The 19,817-nt window shown below is 39.3% G+C and overlaps 1 protein-coding gene across 2 annotated transcripts in view; it reads left to right on the top strand.

The window, feature by feature from the left end:
* The window catches only part of SLC25A21 (solute carrier family 25 member 21), a 523,509-nt gene extending 503,705 nt beyond the window's left edge, over nt 1-19,804 (top strand). Inside the window, exons 8-11 of one of the 2 annotated variants that reach the window (XM_032180289.2) lie at nt 12,844-13,025; nt 13,884-13,936; nt 17,023-17,080; nt 19,240-19,804. In XM_032180289.2, the coding sequence (XP_032036180.1) occupies nt 12,844-13,025; nt 13,884-13,936; nt 17,023-17,080; nt 19,240 (294 nt within the window). In that variant the 3' untranslated portion in view covers nt 19,241-19,804. Of the gene's footprint in view, nt 1-12,843; nt 13,026-13,883; nt 13,937-17,022 lie in introns of both variants that reach the window. The other variant, XM_032180288.2, reaches the window with a different exon arrangement.
* Nucleotides 19,805-19,817: the final 13 nt, after the last annotated feature.

Below are 19,817 nucleotides of genomic sequence, written 5' to 3'. Positions count from 1 at the left end.
CATCCCCATCAAGCTACCAATGACTTTCTTCACAGAATTGGAAAAAACTACTTTAAAGTTCATATGGAACCAAAAAAGAGCCCGCATCGCCAAGTCAATCCTAAGCCAAAAGAACAAAGCTGGAGGCATCACGGTACCTGACTTCAAACTATACTACAAGGCTACAGTAACCAAAACAGCATGGTACTGGTACCACAACAGAGACACAGATCAATGGAACAGAACAGAGCCCTCAGAAATGATGCCACATATCTACAACTATCTGATCTTTGACAAACCTGACAAAAACAAGAAATGGGGAAAGGATTCCCTATTTAATAAATGGTGCTGGGAAAACTGGCTAGCCATATGTAGAAAGCTGCAACTGGATCCCTTCCTTACACCTTATACAAAACTTAATTCAAGATGGATTAAAGACTTAAATGTTAGACCTAAAACCATTAAAATCCTACAAGAAAGCCTAGGCAATACCATTCAAGACAAAGGCATGGGCAAGGACTTCATGTCTAAAACACCAAAAGCAATGGCAACAAAAGCCAAAATTGACAAATGGGATCTAATTAAACGAAAGAGCTTCTGCACAGCAAAAGAAACTACCATCAGAGTGAACAGGCAACCTACAGAATGGGAGAAAATTTTTGCAACCTACTCATCTGACAAAGGGCTAATATCCAAAATCTACAATGAACTCAAACAAATTTACAAGAAAAAAACAAACAACCCCATCAAAAAGTGGGCGAAGGACATAAACAGACACTTCTCAAAAGAAGACATTTATGCAGCCAAAAAACACATGAAGAAATGCTCATCATCACTGGCCATCAGAGAAATGCAAATCAAAACCACAGTGAGATACCATCTCACACCAGTTAGAATGGCCATCATTAAAAAATCAGGAAACAACAGGTGCTGGAGAGGATGTGGAGAAATAGGAACACTTTTACACTGTTGGTGGGACTGTAAACTAGTTCAACCATTGTGGAAGTCAGTGTGGCGATTCCTCAGGGATCTAGAACTAGAAATACCATTTGACCCAGCCATCCCGTTACTGGGTATATACCCAAAGGACTATAAATCATGCTGCTATAAAGACACATGCACACGTATGTTTATTGCGGCACTATTCACAATAGCAAAGAGTTGGAACCAACCCAAATGTCCAACAACGATAGACTGGATTAAGAAAATGTGGCACATATACACCATGGAATACTATGCAGCCATAAAAAATGATGAGTTCGTGTCCTTTGTAGGGACATGGATGAAACTGGAAAACATCATTCTCAGTAAACTATCACAAGGACAAAAAACCAAACACCGCATGTTCTCACACGAACCTGACATTGTGAGATGTACACTAAAACCTAAAGTATAATAAAAAAAAATATAGATACCAATTTCACAATAAAATACCTTATTATATTTATCCAAAAAAAAAAAAAGAAAGAAAATGTGTCACATATACACCATGGAATACTATGCAGCCATAAAAAGGGATGAGTTCATGTCCTTTGCAGGGACATCGTTGAAGCTAGAAACCATCATTCTGAGCAAACTATCACAAGGACAAAAAACCAAACACCGCATGTTCTCACTCATAGGTGGGAATTGAACAATGAGATCACTTGGACACAGGGTAGGGAACATCACACACTGAGGCCTGTTGGGGGATGAGAGGCTGGGGGAGAGATAGCATTAGGAGAAATAGCTAATGTAAATGATGAATTGATGGATGCAGCAAACCAACATGACACATGTATACTATGACACATTTATACACATGACACTATGTATCAAACCTGCACATTGTGCACATGTACCCTAGAATTTAAAGTATAATAGTAATTTAAAAAAAATTTTTGGTGGAACTTTTGTGGGGCTGATTTTTTTTATTTATTCACGACCAGCCTAGGCAACATAGTGAGGCTCTGTCTCTCCAAAACATTTTTTTTTAATTAAAAAATTAGTCAGGCATGCTGGCTCACACCTGTAGTCCAGCTACTCGGGAAGCTGAGGTGGGAGGATCGCCTGAGCCCAGGAGGTTGTGGTTACGGTGTGCTAAGATTGCACCACTGCACTCCAGGCTAGGCGACAAAACAAGAGCCTGTCTTAATGTGGAAGTCAGTGTGGCAATTCCTCAGGGATCTAGAACTAGAAATACCATTTGACCCAGCCATCCCATTACTGGGTATATACCCAAAGGACTATAAATCATGCTGCTATAAAGACACATGCACACGTATGTTTATTGCGGCACTATTCACAATAGCAAAGACTTGAAACCAACCCAAATGTCCAACAACGATAGACTGGATTAAGAAAATGTGGCACATATACACCATGGAATACTATGCAGCCATAAAAAATGATGAATTCATGTCCTTTGTAGGGACATGGATGAAACTGGAAAACATCATTCTCAGTAAACTATCGCAAGGACAAAAAACCAAACACCGCATGTTCTCACTCATAGGTGGGAATTGAACAATGAGAACTCATGGACACAGGAAGGGGAACATCACACTCCGGGGACTGTTGTGGGGTGGGGGGAGGGGGGAGGGACAGCATTAGGAGATATACCTAATGCTAAATGACGAGTTAATGGGTGCAGGAAATCAACATGGCACATGGATACATATGTAACAAACCTGCACATTGTGCACATGTACCCTAAAACCTAAAGTATAATAATAAAAATAAAAAATAAAATAAAATAAATTAAATTATAAATAAATAAATAAATATAAATAAAAAATAAAAAAACTAGATATGTGATATGTATAAATCTTTATGATCAGTTAAAATCCCTAGATTACATGAACTATAATCAAGTCATCTCCCTCATCTTAAACTTGTGTAGTTGTCTAAATTCAAAATTTTACATTCAGTATGCTTAAATTTAATCTTGTAGGTTCAGTCTAGTGCTAAAGTCCATGATGATAATTTTTAATGTTGAGTCTCTCATCTGTCATCCTAGCTTCCCCTCCCAGCCTGTCAGCAGCAGATCCATTGAGCAAGCCTTCCACATTTTCTCCCATGTTCATCCAACCTTTCTTCGGGCTACCATATGTTCACATCTTTCACAGCAGAGCCCTTCTGTTTAGCCAGAGGAGAATCCCTCTAACCACGCTCTCATCCATCCTCCATTCAGTGCCTTGTTCAGCAGGATAAAATGGGAAATTTTTAAGTGATTTTCTGAAATTAAGGTGTGCAAAATGATTCAAAAAAATGAAATTTTCAAAAATGTATTTACTACGTAAATCTTCTGCAGTTCCTTCATGAAGGGATCCATCATGAGCTTCATGTAGGTACCACCTCCGGCTTGCAGCCTTAAGGAAATGAAAGACTGCGTTGCAACCTCCACTTCACCTATTGTGATAGTGATGTGCTACAGAGGGCATGGGAATGAGTCACAGAATTGAGTTCTGCAAAGAAATACTTTTGTGATACCCCCAAAATCATGTAACTCCTTGTAGGACCACCCTATTTGGTGCAGTACCAGGAGGAATTAAAGGGTGACTTAATTGCAGAGATCAAAGAAAATGTGATTTGGGCTGACATGAGGTGGGAAGATTCTAAGATTAGATTTTAATGCTGAGTTCCCTTAAATGAAAAGCCCCATTGCTGTCCTCTACTCAACCTTGCCTTTTGCAGAGAAACAGGCTTCTTGCCCTGTGTCCCTCATCACCCCCACTCCTCACTGGCTGACAAATCCTGCTTTCTCATCTTCCTTAACCTCCTTCTTCTGGCATATCCCTGGGTGAAACGCCTTCTTAAAGACCCCAGACCGTAACCACAAAGACCTCTGAGATGGGCGATGTTTCTGTTTACCAAGCTAGCAGCCAGCTGGCCAGCTAACGAAGCCAGATGTCAGAGCCCACGCCAGGAAAGGTAAAAGGGGAGGCATATGCCTCTTTCAATGGACATATTTTATCTCCTCAAGTGCCATTGCCTTAAATTACTTATGCTGTCTTTAGCTCTTGGCTGTATAGTTTGGACTATATGGTTAAATTAGCTACAAATATGTAGGGTGTTAACTGTTTTGAGTCATATGATCATGTTTCTGATGTTGAATTTTTAGAGGCTGTGGGACATCACAGCCGCCAGCGTTTTGGGATCACTTCTTGATGTCTCTTGTTAAGTCACAAAGAGTCTATAAATAATATGTTCTGTCAGAGAAACTCATTGATCTCCCTGAAGAGGGGCTGGTAAACACATCTCTTCAGCTGTGCACTCACAAAAAGATCACACAGTGTAATGGAAACAGCCAGAGAATTCTAGCAAGAAAACCTGATGTTAATTCTCAATTCCAGTATTTACTAGTTAGCCATGTGTCTTTGGCAAACTTATACCTTCTCTCTGTCTCAGTTATCTCATTTGTGAATGGAAATATTAATTTCAGCCTTAAAATGTTTGCAAGGGAATTAAACCATTTTTAAAACCTGCATGAATTGTTTTCCATATTATTATCACAGAATAAAGTCAATGCATGCAATATTCATTAATATTTCAGACTACTCAGCTCCAGTTTAGTTATATCACATGATTTATAAGAAAAACCAGAAAATATTTAGAGGAAAAGATCCATAGATGAGGAAATAATACATACCACTTATAAATAAATATTTAAAAGGAACTTTTTTTAAGTGTACTGGAATTAAAACGCTATTACAGTAACAGAGAGATTTTGTTTTTATTTTTATTTTTAATTTTTCTAAAGACAGTCTCACTATATTGCCAAGGCTGGTCTCAAACTCCTGGCTTCAAGCTATCCTCCTGCCTTGGCCTCTCAAAGTCAATAACAGTTTTTAAATTCCAGTGAATTACATCAAGAGTAGTTAACAGTTGCTTGCCCTTGCAATTGAGCAAAGTGTTGGAGTAAAATGGTTTAGGCTTATTGGTGAGGAACATCAATTAAGTACAAGAAACAGTTCCTAACTGGTGACAGTTGGAGCTAATTATGGAATTAAGTTGGAAATTTTTAATAACATAATAGATTTTTCATCAATATTAATATTCATTTACATAATTTATGTGTGATCCTTTCAAAATACTTGACTTAGGCTAGGTGGCATTCTGAATTCACTCCTAGTCTTGTGATTCTGGGATTTTTATTTTCTGTCACTTAAGTCTTATCTTGGCCTAAGAGGTGATCTCCTTGCATGTTGAATTAGGGTGCAGCCCTGAGAGGCAAGTGTACATGTCTCTAAAACTGGTTGACATGTGGCAGTCTCAGAGTCCCCAATACTTTGGCTTCTTCACTTCTAAATAATAGAACTTTAGCTCTCTTTTGATTAATTCAAGACTATATCCGTTTGTAAGGTAGGAAATTTCTGTATGGCTCAGGTACCTCGTCTCCTCGGGGGGTGTTGTGGGGCTTAAATATACAAAGGGCTTAACCCAGTACCTGACTCAGAGTGAGTGTCTTCTCATTCTCATCTTCTTGCTCCAGTTTTTAAAATAAATTAATGGAAAAAGGCAAAACGATACTCCAGGTCATGTGATTCTCAATTCAGAGAGCTAGCCATTCAGGTAATATGGTGAGTCACTATAATAATAGGTCTTCTGTTGACTTCGTTAACAGCTAACGACTGGCCAAGCTTTAAGAGGCAGAAGCTAGATATCATCTTACAGGACTCAGTGAAATCCCAGGAGCAATTTCCTCTCCATACTGTATGTTTGCCCTCCATTTTTTCACACCCCCACTTCAGTACTAATCACATTAAACCAGAATAGTTGCTTAGACACCCACTCCCAGTCCCCTCTCTGGACCATTTACCTTCATACCCAACTCTAGCACCCAGTGTAGGACTGGATATATACAGACACTCAATAAATCTTTTTTGGCTGGATTCACAATGAATGAATCAGTCACAAGAAGCAATATGACATAATGGTTAAGAAACATAGGCTTGGGAGTCAGAAGGAGCTGGGCTGAAATCCAGGCTCCACCTCTTACAAGCAGTGTGATCTTGGACAACTGACTTAACTTTTCAAGTCTCATGTCCTTACCTGTAAAATGGTGTTATATGCCTAACTCATAGGGTTTGTTATATCATATATACATTTTGTATACACTTTTTGCACATGACATTGTGCCTGGCAATAAATATTATTATTATTACATCATTATTACTCATAATAGTATGAAAAAATACAAATATTATAACATGTATAGCATTTTTTGTTGCTATTTACTTTTGCTATTAATTTCCTTGTTACTTATTATTATGGTTATCAGCAGAAATGCTGTACTTGCTGCAAGCCAGTACACAATGACCCACTCAAACTATGAGATAGGTATCACTCAGATCAGGTGACCCCACTGATAGCCATTCTGGCTTTGGACTGAGCTAAGGATAGGAGAGGTTGAACAGAGTTAATATCATTGCCTTCAGTTGTGCAGCCTTGAAGAAACAACCCCTGTTTCCACCAAGGAAACATTCAAAATGCTTCCCAACACATCCAGAGCCCCTTAGGGTCAATGATTAAGATGAAACTTAGAGCATTAATTATCCAGCCCAAGGATCCAAAGAGGGTGAATGATCAACTTAATTAAGCAGTGGTTCTCAGACTTTACCATCCATCAGAATAATTTGGAGGACTTGCTCAAACAGATTGCTGTAGCTGGGCTCCATTCCCAGATTCACTGGTCTGGGGTGGAACCTCAATTTTGATTTCTAATAAGTTCTCACATAGTGCTGATGGTGGTGGTGTGGGGAACACACTTTGAGAATCACAGAGTTCATGGATACGGTTGAGATGTGAGTAACTAGACTCCAGAGCAGGAATGTGTGTGGAAATCATTTCACTTAGGTGGATTGCCTGAGAACCCCTGTGGAAATTAGGGCTTCCTATTTTTAGCCTCTTTTTTTTTTTTTCGAGACAGAGTCTCACTCTGTCGCCCAGGCTGGAGTGCAGTGGCGCAGTCTCGGCTCACTGCTAGCTCCGCTTCCCAGGTTCACGCCATTCTCCTGCCTCAGCCTCTCTGAGTAGCTGGGACTACAGGCACCCGCCACCACGCCCGGCTAATTTTTTGTATTTTTAGTAGAGATAGGGTTTCACCATGGTCTCAATCTCCTGACCTTGTGATCCGCCTGCCTCGGCCTCCCAAAATGCTGGGATTACAAGCGTGAGCCACCGCGCCCGGCCAGCCTCTTTGCTTTCAACCCTGCACTGCCCTTTCCTTACTTCATAAACATATTGGCAGGGAAAACGGTCTCATGAAATTGTTTTCAAGCTTTTATAAGCCTAATAAAATCAACAGACACACTCCCCAGGAAAGCTCATCTACACAGACACAGAAGCTGATATGGTTTGGCTTTGTGTCCCCACCCAAATCTCATCTTATAGTTCCCATAATTCCCACAGGTTGTAGGAGGGACCTAGTGGGAGATGGTTGAATCATGGGGGCGGGTTTTCCCATGCTGTTCTCGTGATAGTGAATGGGTTTCAGGAAGGCTGATGGTTTTAAACACAGGAGTTTCTCTGCCCACGCTCTTTTTTTTTGCCTGCTGCCATCCACGTAAGATGTGACTTGCTCTTCCTTGCCTTCCGCCATGATTGTGAGGCCTCCCCAGCCATGTGGAACTGTAAGTCCAGTTAAACCTCTTTCTTTTGTAAATTGCCCAATCTCAGGTATGTCTTTATCAGCAGCGTGAAAACGTACTAATACAGAAGTATTGTTTAGAATTTCAGAAGGTTCTTAGACACCTCCCCCACCAACCCACCCATTAACTCTTAGGAGTATAAGTAGAAAAACTATGCCTTGAGGCAAAGTCTTGGGTTCACTCGGATGTAACAAAAAAATCCCTTCTTAACCTTTCAGTTAACTCATTTGTAAAATAGGAATAATAATAATAGTTCGTACCTCAAAGGTTGTGAAGATTAACAGATGTAATGCTTAGACATTTGCACTTAGCAGTATCTGGCACAAAATATGTACTTCAATCGATGTTTATTTTTATTAAAATTGTTACCTCTTCTGTGAGCTGGGGAAGGCATGTTTTAACCTGGAGTGAGGTGCTTGTGGGAAGAGAGAAGGCCAAGAGAAAGGCTGGAAATGTAGGGTTCTCGGCTGCTGGAGGTGGGGCGGTAGGACCGAAGGCGGCAGGCAGCCATCCTGATGCTGCCTGGGTACCGCCCAGGGGCTTGCAAAGGCATCCACCAGGGTAACAGGGGTCCGGGTAGAGGGGACAGCCCCACTCAACTTGCTTTCTTCAGCTCCGAGCATCTTAGTTTATTTAGCACCTTCAGTGTACTCTGCAAAACAGGTGACACGAAGAGGAGTAACGCATGCTCCTATGCTGTGCAGACTCACAGCCATGCAGGGAACAGAGATACATGCAAAAATATACTAAACACTAAGTGGGCCATAGCAAAGGTGAGGACTATTGTTCAGACAGTATCTCGGGAGGAGGGGAGAGGATAAATCAATTTTGACAGGGGATCTGTAAAACTTTCTTGGGTTAGTGGGATTTAAGCAGGACCTTAAAGGGCAGTGAGATTGCTATAGGTGAATATGATGGAGAAAGACATTCTAGGCTGCAGGAATCATTTGAAGAAAAGCATGGAGTTGGGAAAGTGCTTGGTATATTTGAGTAATTATGAATTAACCAGTGTGACCATAGTATGGATTCAGGGTAGGGTGTAGAAGTGGAAGCTAGAAGGATAAGTTGGAAGCATATTGTGGATGTGGGAAAGAAATCAATGGCCAAGTGAGACAGTCTGTCTTTATTCTCTGTGCATCCAGGAAGTATGGAGGGTCTTTGAGTAGGGAGATACCAAAAGCAGATCTGTTTTTCTAAAAAGAGAACCCTGATATCACTGTGAAGAATAGATCCTAGCAGGCAGGAAGGAAGCAAGACTTGGTAAAGGTAACGGGAACTTGATCTAAAGCCAGAGAGGTGGCAGTGGCCAGGAGAGGATGAACGGGAGAGGCATCTGAGATGCTGCATTCATTCGAGGATGGCTAGTGGCACGTGACAAAGAAAGCAGAGGCTAGCTGAGAGGGTTGTCCTCACACACACAAGCCCAGTCTGGGATGCTGGATTCAAGCAGGCTGTGTGGTCAAGGAAGAAACTGACTACTGGCCCAGAAGCTGGTGGTCAGGGATAGCCTCATGGCCATCCCAAGCAAATTCTTTTCCTCCCTGGAGTGCCCACAGGGGTAGCAACTGACCATCTGCTTTGCCAGTGTGGAACATCAAAATCACTGATTGCTAGACTTGGGTCCTTATCTGGCAGCCTTAGGAGCCCTGGAGAGCTTTTTAAACAACTTGCAGGCACCTTCTTCTCACCCCCGAGATGGGTCTGCAGCAGGACTCAGGCATCTGTATTTTGTAAAATTGCCAGAAGATTCTGAAGCACAGCTGGATTGGGGAACCACTGTGGGATCTTACTGTTGTGCTGGGAACTGTATAAAAAACAAAGGTGGGCCGGGCATGGTGGCGCATGGCTGTAATCCCAACACTTTGGGAGGCCAAGGCAGGCAAATCACCTGAGGTCAGCAGTTCGAGAGCAGCCTGGCCAACGTGGTGAAACCCCATCTCTACTGAAAATACAAAAAATTAGCTGGGCATGGTGGCACACATCTGTAATCCCAGCTACTCAGGAGGCTGAGGCAGGAAAATCAACTGAACCGAGGAGGTGGAGGTTGCTGTGAGCCAAGATCCTGCCACTGCACTCCAGCCTGGGCAACAGAGTGAGACTCCATCTCAAATAAATAAATACAAACAAAGGTAGACACTTACTCCTGCTAGTGAACACTATGATATGATGGCCTGGAGACCTAAGCTTTTGGTTTCCAATGCCATGTCTCAAGCACAATGACCATCATTGAGTCTCTTTGTTCACCTTCCATCCCCAACTCTGGTCCTCAGCAAACACATCAGCCAGTCTCCCAAACTTCCCAGAAGGACAACGTGTATACAAATCATCATTTCCATTCTTGTCCTTAATTGAAAAAGAAAGAGAGCTTGGCAATGTCACGGGGATTTCAAGAAAGCATCTTTTCACAGAATGTTTTGCATCTTTAGAAAACAGGCTACATAACACCAAAAGCAATGGCAACAAAAGCCAAAATTGACAAATGGGATCTAATTAAACTAAAGAGCTTCTGCACAGCAAAAGAAACTACCATCAGAGTGAACAGGCAACCTACAGAATGGGAGAAAATTTTTGCAATCTACTCATCTGACAAAGGGCTAATATCCAGAATCTACAATGAACTCAAACAAATTTACAAGAAAAAAACAAACAACCCCATCAAAAAGTGGGCGAAGGACATGAACAGACACTTCTCAAAAGAAGACATTTATGCAGCCAAAAAACACATGAAAAAATGCTCATCATCACTGGCCATCAGAGAAATGCAAATCAAAACCACAATGAGACACCATCTCACACCAGTTAGAATGGCCATCATTAAAAAGTCAGGAAACAACAGGTGCTGGAGAGGATGTGGAGAAATAGGAACACTTTTACACTGTTGGTGGGACTGTAAACTAGTTCAACCATTGTGGAAGTCAGTGTGGCGATTCCTCAGGGATCTCGAACTAGAAATACCATTTGACCCAGCCATCCCATTACTGGGTATACACCCAAAGGACTATAAATCATGCTGCTATAAAGACACATGCACACGTATGTTTATTGCGGCACTATTCACAATAGCAAAGACTTGGAACCAACCCAAATGTCCAACAACGATAGACTGGATTAAGAAAATGTGGCACATATACACCATGGAATACTATGCAGCCATAAAAAATGATGAGCTCATGTCCTTTGTAGGGACATGGATGAAACTGGAAACCATCATTCTCAGTAAACTATCACAAGGACAAAAAACCAAACACCGCATGTTCTCACTCATAGGTGGGAATTGAACAATGAGAACTCATGGACACAGGAAGGGGAACATCACACTCCGGGGACTGTTGTGGGGTGGGGGGAGGGGGGAGGGACAGCATTAGGAGATATACCTAATGCTAAATGACGAGTTAATGGGTGCAGCAAAACAACATGGCACATGGATACATACGTAACAAACCTGCACATTGTGCACATGTACCCTAAAACCTAAAGTATAATAATAAAAAATAAATAAATAAGTAAATAAAACAGGCTACATAATAATACTATTCATTTTCTGCCAGATTTGTGCAACACTTATAACACTTTTACTTATATTATTGTTTTTATTTCTCAGAAAAATGATACAATTTAGAGGTAAGATAGGTGTTAAAAACTTCCCTTGGATACACTGGGCTCTGGGTGATTCAGTGACTTATCAGAGGTCAGACAACCGGAGCTGCTCTAGAATTTACTGTCCTCCTGAGCTCCAGTTCTGCTTCTGTGCCATAATGGAGAGGAGTAACATAAAGGCATTTTTCTCTCCTTGTAAAAGAGAAAAAATGGGGGGAGAGGGAATTATTTAAACACACCTCACTCATACTGCAATCACTGCATTGTTTTTCCTGTTGAAACACCCTGTTGGTTTTCAAATCCCTTTAAACCTCCCCGGCACCTGTATGGCCCAGATCCAGGAATTATTACCAAACCCTTGCTTTTTATATTTAGCCACATAGGAATTTCTGTGATGGTAACTGGCTCTTGGTTCAGCTGAAAATTTCAGAGCCCTCAGAAGTTTACTTCTTTCATAGAGGCTGGAAGCATGTAATGCTCAGACCTGAATTTTCTTGTTTACCTGAAGCGTGGTATGCTTCCCCTCTGGATAAAATAGTGTTGTGGCACAGCCCTATATTATTCCTCTGTGATGACCCCTCTAAAATATTGATCAAAAGAGAGGGCAGGGAAAAGATAGGGTGGGGGGTCGGAGTCAGCAGCTTACAGTATGTGATGTGACCTTTCTTCAGAGAACAGAGGACTGAAAACAGAACTGAGGTTGGCAACATAATGAGAACTTCCCAGCAAATTCATTATAACAAATCATAATGTGAGCTCACAGGGCACAAAAATAGGCCAAAGGAAAGTGACTCCCACATAAGACCTAATTAAATACTTTGATGTCAGAAAGCAGTGCAGGGAGGGGTGGAAAATCAAATCAGACCAACGCGAAGGGCCTAAATTCTAACAGAACGAAGAAGTATTTCTCTTTTACTCACTCTCGCTCTCTCTTTCTCCTTTTCTTCCTTTGCCGTGGAGGAAGAACAAGATTCCGAAACAATGGATTGTAAATTCTTCAGCCAATTAGTCCAGTGACTTACTACTGTTTATAATGCACAGAATGTCAGAGGCTGTTTTGCAGCCGCCCCAAGTTGGTTTGTTAGTAACAGGAAGCTAGCACTTCTCAGTACAGTGGATCAGCTACACGTGAAAATAAATGCAAAAAACCTGGCGGGGAATAGCAGCAGACCGCGATTAGCCTTGATTTAATTTAACATTTGGGGGTCCACACACAAATGAGCATTTTAGTAGGCTTCATGGTGGAAGTTGCTGTCATTTGTAAAATATTCTGGCCAATTAGCTAATAGTGTGCTTGGATTTCTCCTGTTTTGATACAGTAATACTAAGTACATTGTGAAGCCCAATTATACAAATCATCCCCATATGCCATACCAGTCTTTCTTTATGAACTGTGTTTATAAATCCTGTGTGAGGAAATGTGTACTTCAGCAATTTAGACCATGTGTAAAAACATAGCCAATGGGATTGTCAAGAAAACAAGTTCCAGCCTAGGAAATCCTAATGTGTTCCGCTGGAATAACAGGAGGGTGCCGGGAGTGCAATGCTCTGCTTAAATACATATTGCTTTATAGTGTTTAACTGATTTAGGGGCTTCCGCTCCCCTTTCTGTTATATTATTCTTCTTTTCTTTTAGGATCCAACCTTGGAGTTTTTGAGAAAATTTGGGATTGGTCTTCTCTCGGGGACAATAGCCTCAGTCATTAACATCCCTTTTGATGTTGCCAAAAGTAGGATTCAAGGGCCTCAACCAGTTCCTGGAGAGATCAAGTACAGAACCTGTTTTAAAACAATGGCAACAGTCTATCAGGAAGAAGGGTAACATAACACATTCTTATTTTAATAAATGTATAAGGCTCACGTATTGTTAGAACCGTATTGCCCTTCCATTTAGATGAGAACCAGTAAGCCCTCCTAACTGGAGCTTGTGTCTAAGAAACTCTGCGACTATATGACAAACTTTCCAAGACAACACAATAATAAGATGTAAACATGTGCTTACACCATAAAGTGACAATATGCTGCGTGTTTGCCTTAGAATGCCAAGGTGAACTTTTTACTTGGCAGTTTGTATAATATAGTATTGTATATGTCCTACTAATATATAGGCAGGAGAATAATTGTCTTCTGGCTGTAAATCCCATTAAATTGCCACCTAATTATATTCTCCTGGGAGAATTATACAGTTCTATAAAAATACTTTTAAAAATTTTAAGTATGTGCATTTTTCTGATTTTTTTAAATCTTACTTTGTTTCTTCACCCCTCTTTTTCTCCAGTAAACAAGTAATATTTTATTATTTTGATATAAACTGCATCATATTTCCTAAGGTAAAGACTGAGTTTGTGGTCTTTTAAATTCAATTACAAAAGTCATTCTGTCCATATACACAGCTGTCTTGAAAGAAAGACCTGTCTTGAAAGCAAAAACCATCTCACTGATGAAAGTCATGTTTCTGATTGGACAGGACCAGCACAGTTGGGTAATAAAGAATTCATTAACTCTTTCCCCACATCCAGTTTGCTGCAGAGAATACTAAGATGCTGTCTGCTTTGAGATGTGTGTAATTCCAAATAATTTATTTTTTTAAATGCTGGGCCCCCATCTCAATAAAGCCAAGGTACAACTCCATTTATTTTCACTATAAGAATGTTTCTCTTTCCCTTCCCATTACAGGATTTTAGCTTTGTACAAAGGCCTGCTTCCCAAGATTATGAGACTTGGACCAGGTAATGATATTTTGATTATTTAATCCTTCCTTCTTCATTGTTCTAGTGTCTCTTTTTTTGATATTTGTGTCCATCAGCAACAAAATATTTACCACTTTGTAAAAGACAGAAACCTTGAGAATATAAAGTTGTCTATGAGTATTTGAGATACTGAAGACATCCACTAGAAATTTTCTACCTTTGTTTATTAAGTACTATTTATGACCTTGCTGGAGGCTGACAGAAGCCAAAACCCAGCTTAAGTCAATAGGAAGAAGCCACAGGCAGTTGGAGTTTGAGTGAGAGCCGAGGTGTGTGCAGTGGCTTCTGGCTGAAGGGGAGGCTTTTCACTGAGTGAGGAAACAGCCCAATCAAACGTTTCCTCGTGCTCCTAATTCATTCTTGCTCCTGCCTCAACTTCATTTCAAAAAGAGAAAAGGAGGACAGCTTGCCTCCATGAACAGCAAAAGCCACTCATCTTCACAGTCACCTCTGGGGAGTGGTGACACCGTAACTAGCTGCTTACATCTCCTGGGCTTTGTCAGCATGACACTGGAGGCTTCTGGCTCAGGGCCTCACTTCAGGACGCCTACCCACAAAAAAACCGGCTGCCATTCCCACAGGGAGAATCAGCTGCCTCTATGTAAATAGATAAGAAAATCACTGCTGCAGACTCAACCGCCAGGGCAAATAGTCTCAGATTATAAGCAACCTTGTGAATAAGTACAAAAGTATACTCTAGACCACACATATTTTTTTTAATCAGGCTACACTCACCTACTTATACATACTACTACTATTTCCTAGCACCTTCTCCTACTCCTCCCCTCTCTCCCTTTGCAGTTCCTCCCTTTTAACACTACTGTCCTCCTACCCTGCTACACAAACACACACGTACATTCACCTTTAGATCTCAGCCCAATGAACCAACATTTCTATTAATCTGAGAGTCTGTAAATTGAAGCTGGTGAACAGCTCACACTTTCATATATTTAGGAAACACTTCCACAATTCCCAACCCATCTATCCCAATCTTTATAGGCCTTTACACATGGATTTTGTTGCATATTTGGGATTCAGACCTACCTTCCCTTAGTCATTGGCCCATGTGTAAAAGCTAACCCAGTAATAGAACGTGGGGAATTTTGTGCATCTCTCCCAGTATGTGGTGTTTTTCCTTCACCACAGAGTAAAAACCTGCTAGTAGACCTAATATGAGAGGAAATCACAGCACCAGCCCTAAACCAACATTCTCAGAAAGGGATGGGCCTAAAAAGGGTGGTGACAAGGGAGAGGTTAGCTAAAATGGTAATTGACTGGAACCTTCATCCAAAACTCTTAAATAATCTGACCCCAAGTTTTGTTAGAGGCTTGCAAATATTTGGTTGGCTTTTTAAATGCTTTGCATGAGGGGTCCTGAGTTGCTGTGGTGTTGGACTCAAAGAAAAGGGTTCTTGTGAACTGACTGTCCAGGCTAAGCCAAACTGTGAATATCTGGAAACCACTCACAGACCTGCCCTCCACTTCATTCCAAATGTGTGCATCCCAGCGACTTCAAAGCAAAGAAACCTAGAAAGAAAGGTACCACTGAGTTAAAGATGAAGACTTTTGAATGAAGGGTGAAATTTTTTTCTTTAAAGAATGAGAGAGGAAAAAAAAAAAAAGAATGAGAGAGAGACAGTAAAAAAAGAAAAGAAAGGTGAGCCTGGAATTTTTGTTCTTTGTTCTGGAGAAGCATTCGGCATTTTTACAACAGCCTTAGCAGCTCAGTGTGCCTAACAATCAGGTACCTTCCATGAAAGAATCTTGAAGTCTGTGATTTAAACTTCAACTATTACTAGGCCAAAAACTAACCCAACTCTGCATATTCTTGTCTTACATTGTGAATGGTTAATAAGAATAAGTGCAGCGATTACCTACATATTAATGACCCTCTGTAGTGCAGCTCTTTTTGTTTGCCAGAGTTCCAAGAGGCCTAGAGCAGCTGAGAGGGGACTAATAGAGTAACTTCATGGGTTAAAAATGAAAATTACAGGCAGATAATTATCTTTGGTATATGGTTACACAAACATGTGCAACCTGTAGATTAAAAAAAAAAAGTATATGGCAGCGTGTTCAAAATAACTAAGACCCAAATCAAGTTCTATTTCTTTCCATCAGAAGTCAATCTTCTATTCATGCAGCCAAGTCTTCTCTAAGTTGTGTTCAGGATACTTGTCCAAATTTTGATTTTGTAATGTTTTTCACACAGTTAGACATAAAAGGATAAAAAGAGATTATCCTGAAGGGCACAGGACACATGCTATTTACTGCACCAAATAGAACATAAAATGATCCATGTACAAATGCTTCTCCCAGTGGCTAGGTATTCAGCAACCTCAGTGCCTGCTTTTCTGTACCACATTCCTGTTGACATAATACAGAGCATGCCTCTTCACAGACAGTTATGTAGCTCTTTTCTTCCAAGACAAATGGTGGTCTCATGCCATCCAACCCCCACTACCAAATTTTCAAGTTCAAATCCATATACAACCGAAGCAGATAAAAGGAATGAAGATTAGCTTTCAACCTCCTTTTGTTAGGTTTTGCAATGCAGATTTTTTAAATATTCAGAATCTAATTTCCACATTGCAATGCAGTTTGAAAGCTGTGACAGAAAACTAGACTCATCCATCAAGCACCATCTTAGAGATTTTCTTCTTGAATGCAATTAAGACTGCTAATTATAGACTGAAAAAGATAAATCTTTTGCCTACACATGAAGAATCTGAAGGTCTCTGTTCGCAAGAAAGCCACATGCCCTTACATGACTAAATATGCCTATATTTATTTACTTTTAAAGATTAAAAGTGCTTGAAAAAGAATCTGATGACAAATGATGAAAGTTGCAAAAACTCATGGGGAAAAATGTATCTGGAGACTCAAGATGGTCTTGATTTTATCCTGAGAATTTTCCACAGTAGTTTATATCTTTGTATTGAAGCTCCAGAGCTGTTGATTCCGAACAGCCTCTGCCCGACAGGCTGTGCGAGACATCATGGATTCAGTGGGAAAGCCAGTGCTATTCCAGAGGATTTGCAATAAAAAACAGCTCTTTTCTTTTCTAGGTGGTGCAGTGATGCTGCTGGTTTATGAATACACCTATTCATGGCTTCAGGAGAACTGGTGATTGCCTAGAAAGTGTTTTTCCCCCTTGAGATAATGGATATTTGCTATGCAGCACCATGAAGAAGACAGACTATCGATCGGCCAGGTGTATAATTATGAAGGAGAAAACTGTTCAAGAACAAAATCTATTTTAATACTTTAAAAAATATCTATAGGCAACTTGAGATTATAGTTTTGACTGTATAAATAAAACTGTGAGAAGAAAAAATAATATGAAACAATGAGGTATTTAAAGTGAATATAGAAAAATAGCATAGAAATCATATATTTCATAAAATAAATAGAAACTTTGTCTCCTATGTTCCTCTTCAATGCTTCACAATGAAAATTCATTGTATTGATCAGTATTTTTCCTAAAAGGTCTAGAAATGCTTAAACTATTGAAAATAAATCAAATTATTCAAAGACTGAGTTAAAAAAAAGTTAAGCCAAAATTTAAGCAGTTTTTATAATGAATTAAATTATTCCATAAATAATATTTAAAGAGCACAAGAAAAAAATTTTTAAATGCACCAAAATGATCTTTTAAGAATGTTTAATTTTATGAATACTATGTTAAAATGTAAATCTGCTGGTTTTCTTTAGGAACTATGCACATATCAGCTCTATTTTCCTACATCTACTTTTTATCTCATATTGCTGTAAGAAAATAAACAGGTATTTTAAAACATTGTTTAAAACAGAATGTTAAAACACTGTTGTTTAAGCATGTTTAAATCATGATATCCCAAATCTCTTCTAACAAGTAGGAAACATGAAATAAAATTTACTTTCCTCCACATAGTTCTCTTTGAAGACAGGTTTTGTTGATGTGATATTTTCATGTTAAATCACAAATTGGAAACACCTTTGGACCCATTTGTCAGCCTTCAGTATTTGCATCCAAATACCTTTGTTCGGCATGCCTACCTGTGCCATTTTTAGGAAGAATGTGTAGAACAGAACTGCATTTTCAGGTTACTAGTTTTAAACGACAACTTCAGGTGGGAAGTCAGCTGTCTGCAGTATTAAAACATGTATGATGAAGGGGAAATGTTCTGAAAAAGAAATACACTTAACATTTCTAAGGATTACTATACTAACATGTACCAACCTTGGTCTTGATGTAACCAAACTTGATTTTATATCTGCATCCAGAGATGATGCTGATTCAGTAAAGTCAACAAGAATAACTGAAAGTCCATATGACACTTGTCCTAAGTTACTACTGTGGGCTATTTCTACTATGGGGCTATTCCACTAAAGCATTTTGAAAATAAAAAGTAAAAGATAACATGGTAATTATTACTTTTTATTAATTTAGAGCATTTGAAGTATAAAAATAAAAGGCTTTTGACATACTGTATATACATATACAGCCTTCTGTTGTACATCCTTTCCAACGTGTTTTTTAAAATTTATATCTCAGTCCAATATTCAATAAAAGGGTCATTAAAAACAAAACAAAATTGTTAAAAAACAGAAATAAGAATGTGTCTCTGTTGCACAACTGCATTCTATCCTTGCAGGTAATATTCTTACATCCAATGAGAGCACTGCCTGCATAGAGGCCATGAAATTGAACCTTTAACCTCTCCATGTGGATCAGATAGAAAAGGATTTCTGAAGAGTGCATTTGCCAGTTTAAAAGCAACACTTTTACCATCTATGAGATAGAGGACATACGTCAACATTAACCAATGATAATAATCTTTAAAAGTTAACCCTTTAATCCATCCTATTTTCCTTCTCGTATTTTAAAAAGTGGCTTTAAATCATAATTTTCTTTGAATAGCAAATTGTATCTGTTATCTTTTAAAAATTACTCCATGTGAATTCACTGTTAAGACCTAGAGGGAGAAAAGGAAACTTCGATACCATTAATATTAGATTTTTTAAAATATAAGAACCAGAAAAAAATTATAAATAGCACAATAACAAGAAATTTCTTAATTTAGATAAAGAAAATAACATTATTTGCATTTCCACACAAGCAATTAATATTTTTTAAAGCCCCCTAACAGCCACCTAAAAATATTTGATAAAGAATAGTTCTGTACCTTACATCAGTTTTTCAGATGACAGGAGAGTCCCTGTATGGTATGGTTTTAAAGTCTCCACCAAAATAATGGATTGGATCTTTGTTCCATTCAGTTTATAGTCTATTTTCTCACCAGACTGGGAACTCCAGATGTCAATGGGAGTTTTACAAGATCAAAGGAAGACTATGGCCCTGAGAGTTCATCTGCTCCTTCTGCTTATTCTTCTCCTGAAGTTATAATCCTCTATTTGTAGCACTGAATTTCGGTTGCTTTAGAAATAAATGCAGTTCAAAGCTCTCTATAAGATATCTGCTGTTTGAAAAAAGCAGTCACTCTAACATAACTTGTGTGTCAGAAATCTTCTTACTGTTTACATCCTAGTGATTTGAAAACCTAACTAATCTAGCCATCTGAGTTTTAAATGAAGCCATGAAACCAATGTGGTGGAACCGCATTACCATGTAGACTGTGCACAGCACAGACGGGAAGAAATTAAAATCACCTAGGGAATACATCTTCAACATCCATATCCAGTGAGGTGCTCTTTTAGTTATTGCACAGAATTAGTACCAAAAACCCCTCAATATATTAATTTTCCAACAGCTGAATTGTACCAATGTCCTAAAAACATATTTTTAAGCCTATATTGCCAAACAGGAAGAACTTCCTAAACGGAAGGGATTAAAAACTGTAGAATTTTGCCCCAGAAAATC

This window comes from Hylobates moloch, unplaced genomic scaffold (genome assembly GCF_009828535.3).
Source record: "Hylobates moloch isolate HMO894 unplaced genomic scaffold, HMol_V3 SCAFFOLD_16, whole genome shotgun sequence".
Taxonomy (NCBI): Eukaryota; Metazoa; Chordata; class Mammalia; order Primates; family Hylobatidae; genus Hylobates; species Hylobates moloch.
Note: the sequence above shows the minus strand (reverse complement) of the source record. Positions and strands in the feature narration are given on the sequence as shown.